Source organism: Pleurodeles waltl, chromosome 6 (assembly GCF_031143425.1).
Source record: "Pleurodeles waltl isolate 20211129_DDA chromosome 6, aPleWal1.hap1.20221129, whole genome shotgun sequence".
Taxonomy (NCBI): Eukaryota; Metazoa; Chordata; class Amphibia; order Caudata; family Salamandridae; genus Pleurodeles; species Pleurodeles waltl.
The window spans coordinates 927,028,053-927,050,488 of record NC_090445.1 but is presented as its reverse complement, the minus strand read 5'-3'; the positions used below and the strand labels follow the sequence as shown (position 1 = coordinate 927,050,488).

Here is a 22,436-nt window from a genome sequence, read left to right as displayed (position 1 = left end):
AAAAAAGCAACCCCTCCTTTGCAGAACAATAGCTAAACTTTGTGAACTTTGTAAGGACCCACGCTATACCACTATCACTATTGTTTAACAAAATTTAGGAAACCATGGAAACTGATCCCACCTTGAGAAAAGTGAGAAAATACATTTAACAAGGACAATGGAGACACCTGGATGGAAAGTCAGTGGAAGAAGTAGCAAACTTGAAGGACTTAGCTGCATTCTGACAGGTGCACAAAGAACTAACATTGACTCCTCGCTGAATGATACTGAAAAACACCAGGATAGTTGTTCCCTGACCACCCCAGACAAGGGTCATCAACCTCACACCTGAAGGACATAGGGGAATAGTGGCAACAAGGAGAGCACTGGGAGATGGTCTGTGTTTCCTAGGAATTAATAATTTAGTAAAGGATAAACTAAAGAAAAGTTACCTTTGACAAGTCGAAAGCGAGACGTTATGACCAACCCTAAATGTCCCCCCTCCTGGAATATGTGTGGCATACCCTGGTATTAGACAGTTTTGGGGACCATTCGCATCAAACAAATACATCTTAGTGGTAATGGATGAATACCCCAGTTTTCCCATTGCAAAACAGGTCTCATCCACCAATGCAAAGACAGTAATTTAAAAACTGAATGAGATATTCACAGAATGTGGCATTCTTGAAATAGTCAAAACAGACAGTAGACCTCTTCAAAGGACTAGACTTTGTTGATTTAGCCTCATACTTCAGATTCACAGCGAAAGACCGTGCCTCCCTGCCCACAGGCCAATAGCATGGTGGAGTGATTCATGAGGACCATAAAGAAAGTTGTACGGCAAGTGGAACAAGAGCACACACTACTGCAGCAAATGCTCAACACAGTCTTAAAAGCATACAGACACACTCCACACAGCACCACAGCCAATGTCCAACCACACTCTTGTATGGTTGAGAAATTCAGACTAGAATATCCAGCTGGAATCACCGTCAGAACAAAGAATGAACACAGAAGTTACATGCTGAAATACTAGACACAGACACAAGAGCAAAGGAGAAGATAAAATAACACTTGGATGCACAAAGATGTGCAAAGGAATCCAACATTCAAATAGGTGTTCAAGTATTGGTGAAAGAGCAGCAAAGCAAAAGGGCAGATATAAGGTATCAACCGTGCCCCATGCAAGCATTCCAAAAGAAAGGGTCCCTTGTCACCCCTAGCAGTAGAAGCAAGTGAATAACCTCAAACATATCTCACTTCAGACTATACTTTGTGGCCAACTGTGACAAGAGGGAGAGACTCGACACGGGATTTCGAATGGGAGAGTGAAGAGAAAATTGCACAGAAAAATACTGCAGGCACCGCCAGCTGTTGAGGCCACACCCAGCATGCACAAGCCGAAGACATCGATTAGGAGGCCCAAGAGACTTCTTGAGGAATTGTAATTGTGTTTTCTCTGGAAGGGAGAGATATAATATCCTCTTGGCAACAGCATGTCTCTAAGAGCAGGTCAGCGGTTCAGCTGTCCAACAGTAACTTTTCAGGAACTTCCGCCAAGAAGCAGAGGAAGTAAGGGCACTCTGGGAAGGATATGTTTAAGATGGACTTATGGAGGATAGCTCCACCTGAGTAGACCCTCTGTAATTTGTTAGCACATCAGTGAGCAGTAATAAAGAAACGGAAACCTACACTACTGAGTTAGTCTTCTTTATGACAAGTTCCTGCTGGCATGAGCTCTTTTTTGGTAAACAGAACGCAGCAGGTTCGATAGGACAATTGCATCATTTTCCCCTCTTCTCCTGTGCATGCTGTGAATATGAAGTTTAAAGTCTGTCTTTCAATTAAAGTATATCGATAAACGCAGTTAATGATTCATTTATTTGTCTCTGTGTCAACTTTTTTTACTAAGCTTGCACATTTCACAACATTTGAATTTTTGCCTTACTTGAATGTATCAATGGTGTAGCGATGTTTAGCATTTTGCCTAAAACACACGTATAATTTCCTGATATATGTGCCTGTTTTACTATAACACATGCTTTCTTTGAAATAGGTGCATAGTTTGGACTGGAGATGATCGAGTCTTCTTCTTCAACCCTCAAATGCAGTTGTCCGTGTGGGAGAAACCCCTTGATTTGAAGAACCGAGGTGATATCATCAAAATGATTGAAGATCCACCCCATAAGCGCAAGCTGGAAACTTTAGCATGTAACTAAATACTGTGATTATTTCAGTTTATTCAGTACTCTCCCTGCATCGTTCCCACTTTGTAGTAAAATTGTGATTTCAATTTTAATTTAGATTTACACTAATATTTTCAGTGGTGTGCTATATTGTAGGATTTGGAAGTCCATGACCACCAAACATAACGGTCTAAAGAGACGTTTTAAGTCAGAATTACTCTTGCAGCTTTCAATGGTTAAATCCTGGGGGAGAGTTATATAAAGGCGGAAGAAATAATACATCTCCACCTCTCCTTGCGATTCGCGAAGATATAAATCAGTGGTTTGTGACTTCTTCTGAGGCAAAAGTCATTGCTAGAATAACAACGCTGGAAAGGGTGGGGACAGAATTAGTTTGCATGGTGGATGCTTTCCTTGAGCGAGCTTCTCCGATGTGAGTATGAGCTGCCGGCAATCGGCTGAACAAGAAATGAGTGACACCCTCCCTGAGGTCCCTGCACATAGCTGCACTTTTTCTTTACATTCCATGTAGCGTCAGGGTATGAGGGTTGTAATGATTTCTTATTCTGTATGTGAATGCGGGGTTTGAGGTCTTCTGTCCCTCGCAGAGCTTGATTCAAAGACATTCACAATGATTTGCGGCTAAAATTTCCACCTTATTGGTATTAACGTGGTATGATTGTGCAAGTCTTTGATAATGTCCTTTTCACCCTGTGATTAATTGGGATATCAAATGCAGCCCCAAAATATTCTTGGGTCACATCGCAGCACTGTGCAAAAAAAGTGTCTTGTTTGCGATCTGTTGTGTGGCACATCTGGTCTTTGGTTTATATCAAAACAAGTTTAAAAAATAACAATCTGAAGTATCTCAATATCTTGTTCCTGTAATCGTGATTGAAATAACTACTGACATAAATTATAAATGTTAAAGATTGATTTAAAATATTTATGTATTGCACTTTACTCTAACTCTAATACCAAATGATTGTTTGTAATGCCAGACACGTACTTACATGCTTCAACATTTTCTCAAAATAGATATTTTGCATATTACACTGCTAGGAAAGTCACAGTTCAATTGTTATGCAAAAAAAGTCTAGCCTGACTGCATTCCTTTTTAGGTCAAGAGTTAGCGTTCGGCATGCTGTATACTTTTAAGTATACTATAGAGTAAGTTCCAGCATTTTCATTTGTTGCAGTGTCCTTCAAAAATACTTGCTTGCTAGTGGTCAGTTCTGCCTCTGAGTAATTACGCTATGTTCTGTTTATCTCTTCTGTAAGGGACTTTTTTTAGCATTTGCCTATTTCACTTCAACACTGTGGGTGCTTGTTCAGTCCCTCCTCCACACCAGCTCCCTTTCCAAACATAATAAAACAGAGAGGGGCTTTTCCAGTGCCAGCTTGCTCTCCCCTCACAGTTTTTTTATGTTGTGTAAACATAATTCAGTTTCTGGTGCATATTTTTAAAAGGTCACTGTAAAATACGACCCATGTGTTTTTGCGAGTTGAGCTGTACAGCTGATTGTTTTCATCTCCGTGTGCGCTGATCGGCACAATGGGTCTCGCATTTGCTCGAGTTAGAGCTATTAGCGTTGTACACTCCTAACTGGACTTTTCTTGCCACACAAATGAAAAGAAAGAAAAACGCAGCGCGATTGCGCTGGGGTTCACATAGCGCAATTGCGCTGTGTTTTTTTTTTCATTTGTGTGGCAAGAAAAGTCCGGGTAGGAGTTTACAAAGATAATAGCAATGGGTCTTGCATTTGCTCGAGTTAGAGCAATTAGTGTTGTAAACTCCTAACTGGACTTTTCTTGTTTAATGTTCTGCTTACTTCTTGAAGTGGTTTGTAATTGCATGCTGCTCTCCGGGATTGAAGCTCGCATCTCTCTAAAAGGCAAACAGACCTGCCAATACTGATCAGATAGGGGGCCCTCATGAGTAACTATGGCGAATCAGCAGACAAGGCACACATTTTGGCAGTGGCATAGTTAATGTACGTGTGTTTCAAGCGAAACTGCACTATCATCAGAACTGAACAGCCTCAGTGGGAGGAAGGGTGATGGGGCTGTGCATGTACAAGTGTAACATGCATAAGATCATGCGTATTTTTATGTTGGATACATAACCCAGTGTGGGCTTCTTACCCTATAGGAGTTAAACCTATTGAGCCCCTTCATAATTGTGCTTGTATAAAGAGGTGCGGCTGCGACATCACTTAATGTTTTGAACATCAGCGTCCTTTATATTTTCTCATTGTTTTAAAATTACCACTAAAAACACACAGTGCTGTACCTAGCACTTGTATAACTCTATGATAATGCACAACTTACCAAAGGTAGTTTTCATTTAAAAGCAGAGGCGCTGACCTGAGGCTGGATGTCTGAATTCGCAGGCTGGAATTCTTGTTGGGCATCTACAGTTTGCACGTTAGTTTACTCCATATACCAAAGAAGCTTTGAACTACCCTTCCCACTGATTTCTATTTTATCACCCTCAGAAGGCTGAAAGGAGGTGCCTGCCTATCTACGATCCAAACCTGTGGCCTTGAGGGTACAGATTTAGTTGGATTTTGGTGCTCTGAAACGCACCCCTTTCTTAGCTGTAACTTTTCTCGAGGCAGAGGCTCAGTGTCCTTGGCAGTAATACTTACGTTCTTGGAATGTAGTGGATGTTTAGAGGTGCAATTAAACCCCAAAAGATTCCATTAGCTATGTAAACAATGTTCTTCAGTAATTATGAATTACAGTTCTTGGGTTGCTAAAGTGATTACCAAGACAATTCAACCCTTCTTAGAAGGAGAGTTAATCTCAACCAATTTGCTATCTTTTATCATTTTCTAGTTATTTAATAAAGTTAATGCTGGACACACTGAACTGGAAACCTTATACTGAATGATTGCCTTTCATATCACTAGTGTGCAGCCTTACGTTGCAGATACTGTTGTCACGAGGCCTGGAGCCTCAGTCCATTCTGGCCCTTTTTAGGGTCGCATGCGCACAAGCAATCTGGACCATGTTGTAATCTCTATGTTAGCTTCTAACCACGCCCTAGGCACGCCTGTCACTTTCATTAGTTCGTGAACTTGCCTTTTAAAAAACGTTTTTTTGTGGAAGGCATGCATACGCCATGCCTTTTCTGGTCTTTAACCCACCTCGAGTGCACCAGTAAACTTCTGAAAACATACAAGGCTCCTTTTTTTCAGCTGGTTTCTTGACTACTTTATCGTTTCACTTCCTGCGCAGCACGATCTCACTGGACAGAAATCAAGCGCTTTGCGTGACATAGATCCTGTTACATGGATAATTGCACTTTTGCTGGTTACATGGATAATTGCACTTTTGCCGGTAAAATGGATAACTGCACTTTCACCAAAATGTTTCACTGTGAGCGAACTTCTGTTTCATTTTCTGTGTCTCCTTCACACCCATGGCGACCATCGGCATGCTTATGTGGCAAGAAAAGTCCAGTTAGGAGTTTACAACGCTAATAGCTCTAACGCAAGTGTAGGAGTCTGGGCTGGCTTATAGTGGGTACTTGATGGTACTTACACCTTGTGCCAGGTCCAGTTATCCCTTATTAGCAGATTAGTAGTGTTCTAGCAGCTTTGGCTGATAGAGGTAGCTATAGCAGAGCAGCTTAGGCTGAACTAGGAGACATGCAAAGCTCCTACTATACCACTTATATCATATAGCACTATATCATAAGAAACACAATACTCATAGTTACTAAAAATAAAGGTACTTTATTTTAGTGACAATATGCCAAAAGTATCTCAGAGGATACACTCCCTTAGGAGGTAAGTAAAATACACCAAAATATACACACAAACCAAAATCAGGTAAGTAAACAGTTAGAAAAGTAGTGCAAACGTTGTAGAATACAATAGGATGCAATAGGAGACAATAGGCCTAGGGGCAACGCAAACCATATACTCCAAAAGTGTAATGCGAACCACGAATGGACCCCAGGCCTAGTGTAGTGTGTAGAGGGTCACTGGGAATGTAAGAAAACACTAAGGGTGTCCAAGATACCCCAGTGCAAGACCCTGAAAAGTAGGAGTAAAGTTACCCTACTAACCCAGAAACACTGTAAAGTCGTGATAGGGGATTCTGCAAAGGCAACAACTGACTGCAAAGCACTGAAGATGGATTCCTGGACCTGAGGACCTGTAAAGGAAGGGGACCAAGTCCAAGAGTCATGCAAGTGTCCGGGGGGGGGCAGGAGCCCACTAAACCCCAGATGAAGGTGCAAAATGGCTGCCTCTGGGTGGAAGAAGCTGAAGATTCTGCAACAATGGAAGGTGCCAGGGACTTCTCCCTTGTACAGAAGATGTCCCACGGCATGCTAGTGGATGCAGAGTTGTATCCACGCAGAAAGACTGTAAACAAGCCTTGCTAGTTGCAAGAGTCGCGGTTGAAGAAAATGGGTGCTGCCCGGGCCCAGGAAGGGCCAGGAGGTTGCCCCTTGGAGGAGGAGACAGAGGAGGCGCTCAGCAGCACCGAGAGCCCATGCAGAAGCAGGCAGCACCCGCAGAAGCACCTGAACAGGCATTCAAGAAATCTGAGCAGGGCGGTTGTCTCAACACTACAAAAGAGGGTCCTACGAAGCCAGTGGTCAACTCAGTGAGTTGAGCAATGCAGGATGGAGTACTGGGGACCTGGGCTATGCTGTGCATGAAGGATTCCTTGCAAGAGTGCACAGAAGCCGTAGCAGCTGCAGTTCACGCAGCACACAGGATTACTGTCTGGCGTGGGGAGGCAAGCACACACCTCCACCAAATTGTGACAGAAGGACCTCTGAACTGTCGGGGTCACTTGGATCCAGCTCCTGTGTTCCAGGGACCACGCTCGTCAAGATGAGAGGGGACCCAGAGGACCGGTGATGCAGAAGTTTGGTGCCTGCGTTAGCAGGGGGAAGATTCCTTCGACCCACAGGAGATTTCTTCTTGGCTTCCAGTGCAGGGTGAAGGCAGACAGCCCTCAGAGCATTCACCACCAGGAAACAGTCGAGAAAGCCAGCAGGATTAGGTGCTACAATGTTGCTGGTAGTCGTCTTGCTACCTTGTTGCAGTTTTGCAGGCATCCTGGAGCAGTCAGCAGCCAGCGAAGAGAGATGCAGAAGAACTCTGGTGAGCTCTTGCATTCGTTATCTGAAGAGAAACCCACAAGAGAGACCCTATATAGCCCTCAGAGGAGGATTGGCCATCTAACCAGGTACGCACCTATCAGGAGGGGTCTCTGATGTCACCTGCTGGCACTGGCCACTCAGAGGCTTCCATTGTGCCTTCACACCTCTACATTCAACATGGCAGAGGTCTGGGACACACTGGAGGAGCTCTGGGCACCACCCCTGTGGTGGTAATGGACAGGGGAGTCGTCACTCCCCTTTCCTTTGTCCAGTTTTACTTCAGAGCAGGGGCTGGGGGATCCCTGAACCGGTGTAGACTGGCTTATGTAAGGAGGGCACCATCTGTGCCCTTCAAAACATTTCCAGGGGCTGGGGGAGGCTACTCCTCCCCAGCCCTTAACACCTATTTCCAAATGAAGAGGGTGTAACACCCTCTCTCAGAGGAAACCCTTTGTTCTACCTTCCTGGGACTGGACTGCCCAGACCCCAGGAGGGCAGTAACCTGTCTGAGGGTTGGCAGCAGCGGTAGCTGAAGAAAACCCCAGAGAGCTAGTTTGGTAGTACCCGGTTTCCATGCTGGAGCCCCGGGCATGCATGGGATTGGCACCCCAATACCAGATTTGGCATGGGGGGACAATTTGATGATCTTAGACATGTTACATGGCCATATTCGGAGTTACCATTGTGAAGCTACATATAGGTATTGACCTATATTTAGTGCACATGTGTAATGGTGCCCCTGCAGTCACAAAGTCTGGGGAAATTGCCCTGAACAATCTGGGGCACCTTGGCTAGTGCCAGGGTGCCATCACACTTAGTAACTTTGCACCTAACCTTCACTAGGTGAGGGTTAGACATATAGGTGACTTATAAGTTACTTAAGGGCAGTGTAAAGTGGCTGTGAAATAACGTGGACATTATTTCACTCAGGCTGCAGTGGCAGCCCTGTGTAAGAATTGTCTGAGCTCCCTGTGGGTGGCAAAATAAATGCTGCAGTCTATAGGGATCTCCTGGAACCCCTATAACCAGGGTACCTAGGTACCATATTCGAGTGTGCCAATCAGAATTGGTGAAAATGGTCACAAGCCTGGAGTGGCAATTTTAAAAGCAGAGAGAGCATGAACACTGAGGTTCTGGTTAGCAGAGCGTCAGTGATACAGTTAGGCATCACACAGGGAACACATATAGGCCACAAACTATGAACCCTGGGGTCCTGGCTAGCAGGGTCCCAGTGACACATATCAAACACATTGACAAATAGGGTCTCCACTCTGAGCACTGGGGTCCTAGATAGCAGGATCCAGTGAGACAGTAAAAATACCCTGACATATACTCACAAACAGGCCAAAAGTGCTCTATGTTTGTGTAAACTACTCTTGCAAATGTTCATAGCTTTTATACTTGTACGTATTGTAGATATTTGTACAAAATGTTGTAATAAAAAGCTTTCTCAATCACCCAAATTTATGCAACCCAATGAACATCACTGTTATGAACCGAAAAAGTTGGTAGTTTGTCATTAAAACGCCCCATGGTATTCCCTCTAACCTCTAAGCAGATTTGGTAACTTTTTTGAAATTTCACACGGATACACACTAGGATTTAAAATACCTGTCAGAGTAAAAGTACTGTAGACTATGGTAGAAAGAAACAAATGTGTTGGTATCTCAACCATTGCATTTAACAGTAAATAGTTGACACATGTGGAATCATGCTGCAATAGCCAGCTTGAATCCCCTCCCTAAAGTATTTAAATGACTTATTCCTCAGCCAGTTGGAGTTTTTCCAGAAAGTGTGCAATCTCTTTTTGCATGGCTGAGTACAGTGCCGTTTGGCTTCTGTGCTATCTTAATATGACTGTCTTTTACAATACTCAGGGTCATATTACGACCTTGACAGAGGGGTTTCCTCCTTCACAATTGAGGTGGCTATACCGTCTGCCATATTATGATTCAATTATATTCAATGGTGATCGTAATACGGGAGACGGGATATCTGTCACATTTGTGATGGAGGAAATACCTCTGTCCAGGTCGTAATAAGGCCCTCAGTGTCCACTCTGAGGCTGGACTATACATCCAATTCTGAGTTGCATCTATGGAGTACAAAGACCGCCATTCTGCTGCCATGGTTAACTATTCACTCAAATTCCTCAACAGTTTCCAGGTCACATGGAGAATCTATTGCTATCCCTCAAGTCTGCCAAATTTCAAGTCTAGTTATGTGTGACATTTCTTTGTTTTTTAGTGTGCTTAATGATGACATTTTCCCAGTCTCATGTGTGACACTTTGATGGACACTCCACTGAAAATGGGGTCAATGCTACAAGCAGTGACATTTCATCCACCAGTAGCAAGACTATTTACTCCTGGTGTAATCACTGGCCATAACACAGGACTTGCCTTGACAACAAGAATTAGCCTAGTAACAGAAGCTGAATTCAATGCATACTCTTCAGGAGTCCACTAATGGTAACGTTTTATTGGATGATGCATGCCACCATCACCTGCCTAGCAAAACATTTGTGCAATGTCTCTCCTCAAAGCCCTCAACACCCTGAGTCTCTTCACTGTCACTGATTGTGATTTTCCAAATTCTGAAGGTATTTTGAAATGCACAGCATTCATCCATAGCTAATGCATTTCCTGTTGCTCCATTTCATGTGACTCTAGATAAAAACCTTGCACAGGACTGATTAAAGGTGTTAATCATAACACAGCCACTTGGTTGCTAGGTTGCTAGGATAATTAAAGTGACTCTAGAGAAGTCGCGTGAGTTTGTTATCCTGAACTGCCACCGGTGGCCTACCTCTTCCTCATATAAATTGAGTTTGCAAGCTGATCACTCTGCTGATGTGCCAAACCTTTGTAAATGATTATTTGTCTACAGGGTCGCAGGGAGAAAGGTTGATGTAGAGGGGTAGCATGCTGTTCCAGGATATGTTTTCTGCAGTTCTGTCCACCAGAGAGTTCTGTTGCATTGGGTCACAAAGGGCAAACACCAAAAACTGAAAGGAAGAGATCTCAGGAGCCATTCTTGATTACACAGTCAACTGCCAGATGAGTCTCAGAGACAATCAGAGAGGGCTCATCTCAGCTATTGCAGTGCATGGCACGATATGGGCTCTATGGCAAGGTTCCCTTCTTTGCCAAGCCCTTGCAATGAAAGTCACTACACACAACTGAGGGCGAGCAACAGCATGGATGAGGTCCTTAAAGGAGTACAGTGCCAAAATTAAGAGGTAGAAAATGTGCTTGAAAGAGGACTTTCAGGCTGTCAGTTGAGCTCATCTTGTGTGACTTATTTTAGAGCTTGCAGTAATGCAAGCATATTTGTTAATTAAACCCTATATGCATGGCATTTGGGAAGGCTAATCATTAAAACATTCTCTGGGGTTTCAAGTGTCACCACATGCAGAAGCTGAAACTACTGGCTATTGTGACTTCCAGGAAATAGAAGTGCAAATGGTTGTTCTTGCCAAATGAGTTCTTTCACAGGAAAGACAATATCACACGTGTTAAGTAAATGTCCAGGACTGAAGGACTTTAGACGTATTTATGTAAGGAATGACTCAGTGTTTATGAATCCCACACAATTTTAGATTCAATCCAATTATATAATTGTGGGCTAATGAATAGGAGGTTTGCATGTCAGGTCTGATTTATTAATTTAGTAACTAATCTTGTGAAGCATTTTTCTTAGTAGTTACCTTTGGTAGAGCAATATTTTTAAAGATTTAATTCAGTGGATTTTTAACATTTTATTTTATTGAATGAGTACGTTAAGTATGGTAAGAAACTACCTTCAATATATTTGTTGTCCAACGAAGGCCATAAAGCGCTAGCATGTGCTACAGACAGAAGTGACTGAATAAATTGAAGATGCAAAACATGAACAGTATGTCACATAACTGCATGATGGATAAATGAAAGCAAGACTTGAAGCAGAAAAAGGGATAATTAAGCCATAAAGTGCACCTGTGATTTGCTGTATTGATGCAGTGTGTGCCCCATTCTCTTGTTTTTTGATTTTGCATTGTGGCTTCATTGATGGACAAGGTTGGCAGCACACAAGGCGATATGATATCTTGCAGAGAGTCTGTTATTGAGCAGGCACTCACCTTATTTTGTAATTTTTTTTAATTTGTATTGCTTTCATTGTTAGTGCATCGGACCTTAATAAGTAAACTTTCAAGGAGACGCAAATAGGTCGATGAACCTTTTGGCTCGCTTCGAGGTTTTCCCACCATATAATCCCGTGCCAACACAAATCAATAACAAATAGCAATCAATGACATCAATAATCAATAGGATTTAGTAATTGTCACACACCATGGCCTTGCAGTCAGAAATAACCACACCTTTATGTAAAAGTTAGAATGTTTATGTCCCTATATTAACAATGCTAATGTTACATAACTTAATCTCAAAATCAAATATTAACTATAAAGAAACAACACTGGCTGTCCAAAGCGGCACAAAAATCGCAATCTAATCAAAGCTTGAGCAACTACACATTCTAAGGTTACAGTACAAATTAATAGCAAGAATAACTGCGCAAACGATATTACATACATTTAGATTCAGCAAAGAAAATATATCAGCTGTTAATACATGTAGCGACCTTCATCTGTGAGAACCCTACCAAACACCAGATTAGAATAGCATGTTTGGGCTTCATGCAAAACTATTTACTTAACACAAATTTGGAAAACATCTAACTATGGCTCTATCAAAATAGCGGTTGGTACCTAGAAACAAAAGCAAATAGACATAGCAATCAATAACAGTGACAGTATACCTCTCCTCAATTGGATCGGCAAGCTAAGATAGTCTTTGTCATCAGGACATCAGTCTGGTCGGCGAGGCATCAGGAGTCAGCATCAAAGGTCAGAAAAAGCAAAGTCTCTTTAAGCAGTAAAGTTAAAGACGTCTCTTCTCAAGGCAGTCAAGAAAATAATGGCCTTATGGCAAGATAGAAAGTGGGCAAATGGCAATTGGCAAATGGTGAATGGTGTCCTTTTCTTAGTGCAGTTCGGCTAAATTAGATTTCCTAAAACTACTTCCCACTCCCTCATTTGTCAGGGAACCGCATGTTCATATTTAATTTAATTTAAAAAAAACTCAAACATACAATTTTACTAGTACATGGTTCACATGTCGATGATTGGTTCCTGTTCTTCCGTTCTCGTCATTTGTGCTCCTCAGGTACCAATATTGTTGCAGCTTATACTCCAGTCAGTGTACTCATTGTCTTCTCCTGGGAAAGTCAATCTCACACACATTATATTAAACATTGTTTCACGAGCAAGTACATCATCTCCTAGCAGGCAGTTTTCACAAGAGTTTCAGCTTCGAGCATTAGGTTAGCACAGTGGAAAATCACAACTTAATTCTCTAAGCATCCATTTTATAAGTCGCCTAAGAAATGCAGTTTGACATGAGGCCGTGCAACTAGGCCAAGACCTCGATAACTTAAGCCCTGCGATTAATAAAGAAGACATAACCCTCAATATGACATATCACTATATAAATCAAACATAAGCTCAACATTTCACATTAATAAGCCATTAATAAGTACACTTCATTAACATTGGCGGACACTCTGGTGGGTGCACCTTCTACTGCGTGCATTATTTTTCTCTAAGTTAATACATTTCCAATGCAAATCCAACACTCAAAATGCATGAACATTCATTAATAAAATTCATTAGTAACTCTGTGTTAACATCATCTAAGTTGTGTTACATTCCTTTGAGGAGCTCCAAAAGAGTGAAGTACTTGTCAAGATTTGCAATCAGAACTTATACAACAAAGACTATTATGCACTGCCATGGGCAACCAAGGCCAAACACTTGCTATAATTACTTTATGAAAGAGACTGTGTATGGTATATAACTGCATGGCCAATAAATCTAGCAAGGCTAGAAACAGAGAAAGTGCTATTTAAGCTATTAAATGGACATGTGATCTGCTGGTTTAATCATGTATGGCCCCTGCTGATGTTTTTGGATGGCATACGTTTGAACTGTACTGTATAATAAGGTTATTTACCAGGGCAGTGCCTTTGATATTTGCACAAAATCTATTAACTTGGTTTAGTTAGGATCCCAAACTTTGGAAGTTTCCTACATGCTGTATTAACCCCTTAGCTACTGGGCCTCCCCCACCCCCCAGTGCTGAGCCCTTTTTTTGCTATTTGGGGTAGTTCGCGCTTAGGCCTTCATACCTTTTTGTCCACATAAGCTATCCATGCCAAATTTGCATCCTTTTTTTCCAACATCCTAGGGATTCTAAAGGTACCAGAGTTTGCGTGGAGACCAAGAAAGTAGCCAAAATACAGCTAACATTTATTTTTTTTCAGAAAAATTGGAAAAAAGGGCTGCAGAAGGAAGCATGTGCTAAAATCACCATCTTACCAGCTTTCGGCAACAAGCAGACTTGAATCAGAAAACAATATTTTTCAACACAATTTTGGCATTTTACTGTGACATACCCCAGTTTTACTATTTTCTGTGCCTTCAGCCTCTTTCCAGTTAGTGACAAAAAATGGGTATGAAACCAATGCTGGATCACGGACAGCTAAACATTTCTGAAAAGTAGGCAACATTTTGAATTCAGCAAGGGGTCATTTGTGAGGTTCCTTCAAGGTTTTCCTACAGAAAGGAAAGTAACAGCTAAAATAAAAAAAAATATTGAAATTTAGGTAAAAAATAGCCATTTCTGTCCACGTTTTCTTCTATAACTTTTCCCAGCTATGGCATTATGGCCCTCATTCCTACTCTGGCGGGCGGCGGTCGCCGCCCGCCAGACGGGAACCACCAATTGGCCGCTCCGCGGTCAAAAGACCGCTGCAGCCATTCCAACCTTCCTGCTGGGCCGGCGGGCGCTAACATTGTTGGCGCCCGCCGGCCCAGCGGGAAGGGGGCCTACAACACTGAAGCCGGCTCCGAATGGAGCCGGCGGTGTTGCAGGTGTGCGACGGGTGCAGTTGCACCCGTCGTGCTTTTCACTGTCTGCTAAGCAGACAGTGAAAAGCATGCTGGGGCCCTGTTAGGGGGCCCCTGCACTGCCCATGCCAGTGGCATGGGCCCCCAGGGGCCCCAGGACACCCGTTCCCGCCAGCCTGTTCCTGGCGGTGAAAACCGCCAGAAACAGGCTGGCGGGAAGGGGGTCAGAATCCCCAGGGCAGCGCTGCTTGCAGCGCTGCCCTGGCGGATTCGCCCAGCCGGGGGAAATCCGTCGGGAAACCGCCGGACCCGGTTTTCTGACCGCGGCTTTACCGCCGCGGTCAGAATGGGCCAGGAAGCACCGCCAGCCTGTTGGCGGTGCTTCCGTCATTCGCGGCCCTGGCGGTTTTTACCGCCAGGGTCGGAATGACCCCCTATGTCTGCTGGACTCTTCTGGTTTCAGGGACATATGGGGTTTGTAGGTTCATCAAGAAGCATAGGTACCTAGAGCCAATAAATGAGCTGCACCTTGCAATGGGTTTTCATTGTATACCAGGTATACAGCAATTCATTTGGTGAAATATACAGAGTGAAAAACAGGTATCAAGGAAGCACTTGTATTTCCAAAATGGGCACAAGATACGGTGTTGAGAAGCAGTGGTTATTTGCACATCTCTGAATTCTGGGGTCCCAATATTAGCATGTGAATTACAGGGTATTTCTCAAATAGACTTCTTTTTTACACACTGTCTTACATTTCGAAGGAAAAAATGCAGAAAAAGACAAGGGGCAATAACACTTGTTCTTCTATTCTGTGTTTCTCCCAGTCTCCTGATAAAAATGGTACCTCACTTGTGTGGGTAGGCCGACTACCCACGACAAGAAATGCAGCATGGGCACATCACATTTTTATATTGAAATCTGATGTGTTTTTTAGAAAGTACCTAGCTCTGGAATTAGGCCTCTAGCTCAGCCGGCACCTGGGGAAACCTACCAAACCTGTGCAATTTTTTAAAACTAGACACCTAGGGGATCCCAGGATGGGGTGACTTGTGTGGCTCTCACCAGGTTCTGTTACTTTACTAGTGTCCCCGAAAGGAAATGCCCCAAAACACAACATGGACACATCATATTTTCCCAAAGAAAACGGACATGTTTTTTGCAAAGTGCCTAGCGGGGTTTTTGGCCTGTGTGGGTAGGCCTAGTGCCCATGTCAGGAATGTGTCACACAACGGTCAATGTTAGTCCTTACATGAGGGCGACTGTTGACCCTGGGGTTATCCATTCCTGACGCAGGCATTAGGTACAGGCACTCAAGTGGGGTAGTGTTTTTATCAGGAAAGATTGCGAAACACCGGGTGGTAGGAATGTTTGGGATCCCAGCATATTCCTGTAGTTTGTGTGACAGAAATGCAAGAAAAAATAGAGTTTTTATTCAACATTTCACTTTTGCAGGGTATCCTAGGTAAGACAAATTTGGGGAATCCACACAATTCACACCTCGCTGGACTCCCATGGGTGTTGGTTTCCAGAAATATTTGGTAGGTTTCCCTATATAGCCGCCAAGCCCGGGACCAAAAACTCAGGTGCCTGTCTTACAAAACCAGGTTGTTTTGTGATAGATAATTTTGATGTCTCCACAATACGATTTAGGAAGTGGAATTTGGGGCTGAACTTAATTGGGGAGCTCCCTGGAGAGCACTCTCTCTGTGCTTGCCGCCACATGCACCTGCTCTCTGGGTTGGGCTAACCCGCTAATGTCCCGCTGCACAGACTGTGCTTGCGAAGGGACAGCAGGACTGTCCTCATCACCTTCCTTAGAATCACTGGAAGAGGAGTTGTCGGAAAAATCACTCCCAAAGTCTGCATCATTGTCCTATCCCTCAGATGCTGTCTCAGTATCTGCTGTCTCACTCTCTGGTCCTACATAAGAGCTGTCCTCTATAACCTGAGTTAGGGCTTGAGCAGCAGTCATCCAACAAGACGCCATCTCTGCTACTGGCTAAACGCTTGCTCTCAAACACTAGCCTACATAGACCGTCACAAAATTGCTTGTGTGTGTGTGTGTATGTGTATGTGATACGTGCAACAGTAAAGGTGAGTCACATTACCTTTTCTTCTTCTCTCAACCAGCAAGTTCTCTCAAGACACTCAAATAAACAAAAAATACACACTATAACTTCCCCTTGTCACGTACCAATGGTCACAGTCTTTAGCGCTTCTGGCGCCCTGCCCAACAATCATTATTGGTGCTCCTACTCCCATGACCTCCTCGGATTCCCTAACTACCACCCAGCAAACGTGCCCTTCATCTCTCCATAGCCCCCGTCGCACATACATTTCATTTATATTACATTGCAGGTAATGGCTGGCTTTACTAATCCACTCAGCTATTTACAAAAAATACAGATTTGATCTTGGCAGTAGGTATATAACCCTCTGAGCTACTTTATGGCATCAAAACTGCCACTAGACAAAAGTCAGATCCTTTTGTAGCAGAAACATAATCACAAGAGTTTCTTGACTTTTGTATTGCTGCCTAAAAGCTACAGTTGAAACGCGTCAGTTGAAGCATGTGCATTGCTTTGAAGACGCAAGCTGTAACTGCAAGAGTATCACATACATAAGTAAATGCAACTTATGTCTAGCAAATTTAGCTGCATTAAAAGTACTATAGTAGGTTTAAATGAGAAAAATATCCTGGTAAATCATTTGAGGAGAATGATCATTTTCCAAGTGATTTTGGCAACATAAAGCATCTAATAAGTGTTTGATGTGAAATATTTGTAAGGTGGGCAAAACAATAAGCCCTGAAATATCAGCTATGACTGTCTGTTGTGACCAAATTTAATATGACTTAATTTGCTGGGTGGTCAACGGAATGTCAGACTATTTTCTTCATATGTAAACGGTGCGAGAAACATGGTGGGCATACTATTTAAATTTACTGACTGCTCTTAGGGCTTATTAGGACACTTTGTCATCCTGTTAACACCCTTGAAACCTCTTTATGGAAATTATTAGTTGAGCATATAGCCCAAGTTGTAGCATTTCTTTAAATACTTTTGAGCAGTGAGAAATTTGATCTGCAAAAGGGTATGTGAGAAAATGATTAATATTAGCACCTATTTGCTCAACATCTATATACAATAGACTAACTTGGCAAGTGCTTAGTATGAATAATTTGTAGGTTTCCTTATCAAAAGTCTTTGACATAGTAGGATAGGTGCAGGGAGTACAAAACATCTTCAATAGTTATTACAAGTTTTTATGATTTTTGGACAATTTTGCCACTTTCAGTGACATTGGATTTCTTTACATATTTTAAACAACTTGAAAAATCTGTGACATTTTTAGACTAAGGGCCTGATTTAGAGCTCAGGGGACACAATACTCTGTCAAAAACACCTTGTCTGCCCGTCTCTTCAAGAGACTGTTGGACCTTAAGTTTCTGTGGACTGAGCCTGCATTGACTTTATCAATGGAATACTTCTTCTGACAGTCCAACAGAGTAGTGACCATTGGAGGCAAGACATTACACAGAATACCTTTTTTTAGGGTGGCTGGTGTAATGACTTGTATTTGCTGTCCACCAATGCAGGAAAAACCTGGCAGTGAAAGAGAGTAAAAGAAATAATGACACCCTTGCCATATGTGGAAAATACTCCAAGGTTGTGGAAGGCATTTGTTTTTTGTTTTTTGGAAACAAACTCCGTCTTTGGTCTCCGTCGTCTGAGTGAAAGTTTTTTGTATGGCCATTGTTAGAAATTGGATGTCTATTTGGCACAGGTATACACGCTGTCCAAGTATCCAAGTAAGGACCACAATCCTAGTCAGAGTAAGTCAGATACCCACAATAAATTAACGTGTATTCACCCTCTGGTAGCTTGGCACAGAACAGGCAGGCCCTTGGGAGAACTCCTCCATTGAATCCCTGGCCCACTCGCAATTCTGGGAATCCTGATCCAGCTCCACACCATCTTCCATTATGTAGGGCTTCTTCTCCTCTGCGATCACAGGTGCATCCTAGGCTGTTAACCAGGCCCTCCATGCTTTTTGCAGCTCCACCTTCTTGGTGAAGCCTTTTGTAGACAGCCCAATCCCCTTGCAGACGTCCGTGAGCTAGGCCACTGTGCAACGCACCAGCTAAACCAGCTCACAGTCCATTTCAGCAAGTGCAGATGTAGGACCTTCAATCAGAGACATGATTTTAGCGAAAAACAAAATTGCCAATCAGGGAGAATTGAAAAATTTAAATTGCCAATGAGGATTGGAGATAATGGATTCAAAACGGTCTCATGTGTGAATGGTAGTGCACATCAAATTACTGTAAGGTACTGCACAAGCACAAGTTCTATCCTCACCACTGATCACCAATGTTAGAAGTGGGGTCTCTAGTTGGCAGAGGTACACACCCTTTCCAAGGAGGAACCACAATCCTAGTCAGGGTGATTCAGATGCACACCATATATTAACCTGTGTTCACACTCTGGTAGCTTGGGTCAGAGCAGGCAGGCTCAACTTAGGAGGCAATGTGTAAAGTATTTGTGAAACACTAAAACCACACAAAAATAATCTACATCACGTTAGAAAAATAGAGCTTAATTTAATGAGCAACAAGACCAAAATGACAAAATCCATTAAGTAGAAGTCAAAATATGATTTTTTAAAGAATATCTGCAAAGGTAGTGCTTAGAAACTTAAAGTGCCAAAAGGAGTTATCTGGTCATGCTAGACAGGGATAAATCCTAAGTCCAAGCTGATGGTGATGGCATGCAGGCCAGAAAAATGGCCAGCAAGCCCTTGGACTCACTCTGGTTTTGGGGATGTAGAGGTGCAGGTCCAGTCATTCTCACTCCCAGGCAAGGAGGGCAGCAAGCAGTGGGGCAGGTACAGCAAACCAGGAGTCCAGCAAAGCCCAGTAGAGTTCCAGCAGAATTACAGTTCCTTCAGCAGCACAGCAGTCCTTCTTACTAGCTGAATATCCTCAGGTCCAGAAGTGTACTGGTTTGATTGTGTCTGAGGTCCAGTAGTTATACACAGTTGTGCCTTTGAAATGGGGGAGACTTTAAAGAGAGGCCTGTGAAATCCCTGACCTTCCTTCCCTGGCACCAGACACACCATAGCGGGTTGTGCAGCCCTTTGTGAGGGCTCAGGACCCAGACTTTTCAAGTTTAAGCATCAGCTCCTCCCTCCCATCCTGCCCAAGATGACCCATCAAGATGTTAATGGCTCTTCAGGATGTGGGTGGCCCATCAGGCACACCTAAGCTCATTTTGTGTGTGGCTATCTAGAGTGAATGCACCAGAACCCAGCTGTCACCTACCGAGACGTATATTCAGAGACAGGCAAAGGCAGATAATGGTTAAAGTAAATAAATTACAACTTTCTAAAAGTGGCCTTTCCAGACTTGCAACTTAAAATCCAGCTTTGCCATTAGTTGTGAGTCCAGAGACCCCAAACCTGAAATATCTATCTGGTCCCGATAAGAAATTACACTTATAAAATGTAACAAGGCAATCTGAATTTTAACCTATGGGAGAGATATGCCTTGCAGTAATTAAAAATGAATTTAAGAGTGCTTTGCTACCCGGACAAGTAAAACTTGCAAGTGTATGTCTAACTTTTTAAATACACTGCACCCTGCCCTTGGGGCTGTCCAGGGCCTACCTTAGGGGTAACATATGTATTTAAATGGAAGGTTTGGACCTGGCAAGAGGGTTAATTTGCCAGGTCGACATGACAGTTTAAAACTGCACACACAAGCTCTGAAAGGGGAGGGACGAGTCATGTTTAAAGGACTGCTTAAGTGGATGGCACAAACAGTGCTGCCAGCCCAATAGTAGCATTTGTTATACAAGCTCTGTGCACATGTAGTGCATGTTACCAGGGGCTTATAAGTACATTAAATATGGCTGTTGTGGATAGGCCACTGGAAACATGTTTTATAGAAAGAGCACATGCACTTTAGCACTGGTCAGCCAAACCAGCCCCAAGCATTAATTATCAAATGATGCATATTTCTACTTTTAATGTAGTGTGTTGAACGTATCCACAGTCACTTTTTCTTATATGATCGAGCCCAGAAGGAGTGGTGTTGTTGCTATTATACATTTTGTATTTTTCGTTCACATCATTGCTAGTGCACTGTTAGGCACTGTATTTTCCATGCTCATGTCCATTTTGTATTTTCCATGCCTATGTTCATTTTGTGTAAATGTGCACACACAAAAATACGTTGTATTCATATTTGTGGAAACCGAGGAGGAAATACTCTTAAAGAGTCATCTTATGATTTCCACCCTCCTTTTAAAGTCATCTAATTCGATAATATTGCTGGAAAACGATGCAGATAGATTGCACACAATCATCTAAACTCAGTAAAAGAACCAGACACCTGGTTCCTGATTTAAGGAAAGTGGCACTGCACCAATGCTCCTAGCACCTTCTTGCACCACATTAGCATCATTTTTTTTAGCCCCTATTAGCATCCCCCCTGCTGCCCAGATTTGGGGGCCCAACGAGGCTAAAATCACGGTGCCAAATTTACAAAGTATTGTAATGAATGCATTGCACCACTTTGTAATCCTTTGCGCTACATTATGCCTGTGCCAGGCATAATGTATGCAAAGGGGGCGAAAAGAAAATGGGGCACATTTTGGCATCATTGTTTGCCACTTTTAACACCCGCTCTAAAGTAAATATAGAGGAAAACAAGACACAAAAAATAATATAACTGAAAGCAAAAGAACATATAAGGATATAAAATAAAGTACCAGGGCACAACAACAAATGAAAAGTCAAAATAAAATATAGCACAACCGACAGAGTAAACACAACCCTTATGCAATAATGATGCTTAATTACACAGTGGAATTGAAAAAGCATCTCACTAACACAGATTTATACATGCATAAATAATCTTGTCACATATTACCACCTCCAGAAAGTTGCTTTTATAATATTTAATGAGCTAAAAAATGACGGGAAGGAAGGGAGAGGTGACTGTGATGTGGGAGGGGAAGAATTGTGAAAATGGAATGGAAAAACCAACAATAAAGAAACAGATGAACATAGATAAGATGTCAAGAGGCTGGGATTCTAGGTTTCGTCCTGAATGAGGCAAGGTTGACAATTGCATATATTAGGCCTCCAGTGTACTTGTAGTTGGTCTCTCTCCGCTGAGAAAGGATTGAATAAGTAAGTCTTGCAGCCTTTCCAGTCACAGCTCGCTGGAATTGCAGAGGGTGGAGCTGCACGCGGGGGTGGTGGGGGTTGGGGAATATTATAAATTAAAAATACATTTTTAAAAAACTTACCCCCACTCTGCTCCACGCCACTGCTCCTTCTTCCTCACAGAAGGCACAGGCTCCCAGCATGCCCTGCGACCAATCCTAACGCTGCTCAGAGAAATGTTACGATTGGCTGGGAGCGCCCAGCTGGGGCACTACCAGGCAGACTGGGAGCCTATGCAGCCTCCCTCCAGCCCGGCAACACAGTGCCGTGCTAGAGAGCCTGCTACGCACGTGTGTTTGGCAGGCCCGAGACGGCCGGCCAAACATACATGCACACAAAGGGGAGTACTCTCCGTACTCCCCTCTATGGTTGTCATCCCCAATGCCCTACCCTTTTTACTACAAAACGATAATAAATGTAGTTTATTATCATTTTGTAGAAAAAGGGTTTCAGAGGCTGCTGCTTACAGGGAGTGGGGGACGCTCCTCTGCCATAGTGGAAGAACCGCCACTGGGCTTTCCTGAAAGTCAAATCTTCAGTATAAAGGCAGAGAATCCTAGAAGTTGGGAACTATGTTCAAGAGGGCAGCTTCAATGCCAGCAAAGACTTGAATTTGCTAAGGAAATCTTGGTCATCAAAAGTCTTTCAGCTCCAGATAGTGTGAGGAAGTGGAGAAAGTTGGTTGTACCAAGAACTGTCTTACTTGCCACCAAGGACATGTAACAATGACAATCAAAAAAGTTGTGATCCAGCCCAGTAAATCTTGAGCAGAGGGCCACACAGAACCACAGACACCGGCTAACCTAGTCTTCACAGGTGAATTGCTCTTCAGCTCTGGAGACTGAATAGTCATCTCAAAGTGAGCACAATAGGACCTTTGCTTCTTTGGTATCACAGTTATTACATTTCCTGTCTCTCCTCCCTTTCTTTACTGTGCAGTGCTGTTGTTGGCAGTAAC

The 22,436-nt window shown here is 43.0% G+C and overlaps 1 protein-coding gene across 1 annotated transcript in view; it reads left to right on the top strand.

The window, feature by feature from the left end:
• TCERG1L (transcription elongation regulator 1 like) overlaps positions 1 to 22,436 on the top strand; it is a 1,516,577-nt gene that overhangs the window by 803,745 nt on the left and 690,396 nt on the right. The window contains exon 8 of the mRNA XM_069239738.1: positions 2,036 to 2,190. Coding sequence (XP_069095839.1) covers positions 2,036 to 2,190 — 155 coding nt within the window. The remainder of the gene's footprint in view (positions 1 to 2,035; positions 2,191 to 22,436) is intronic.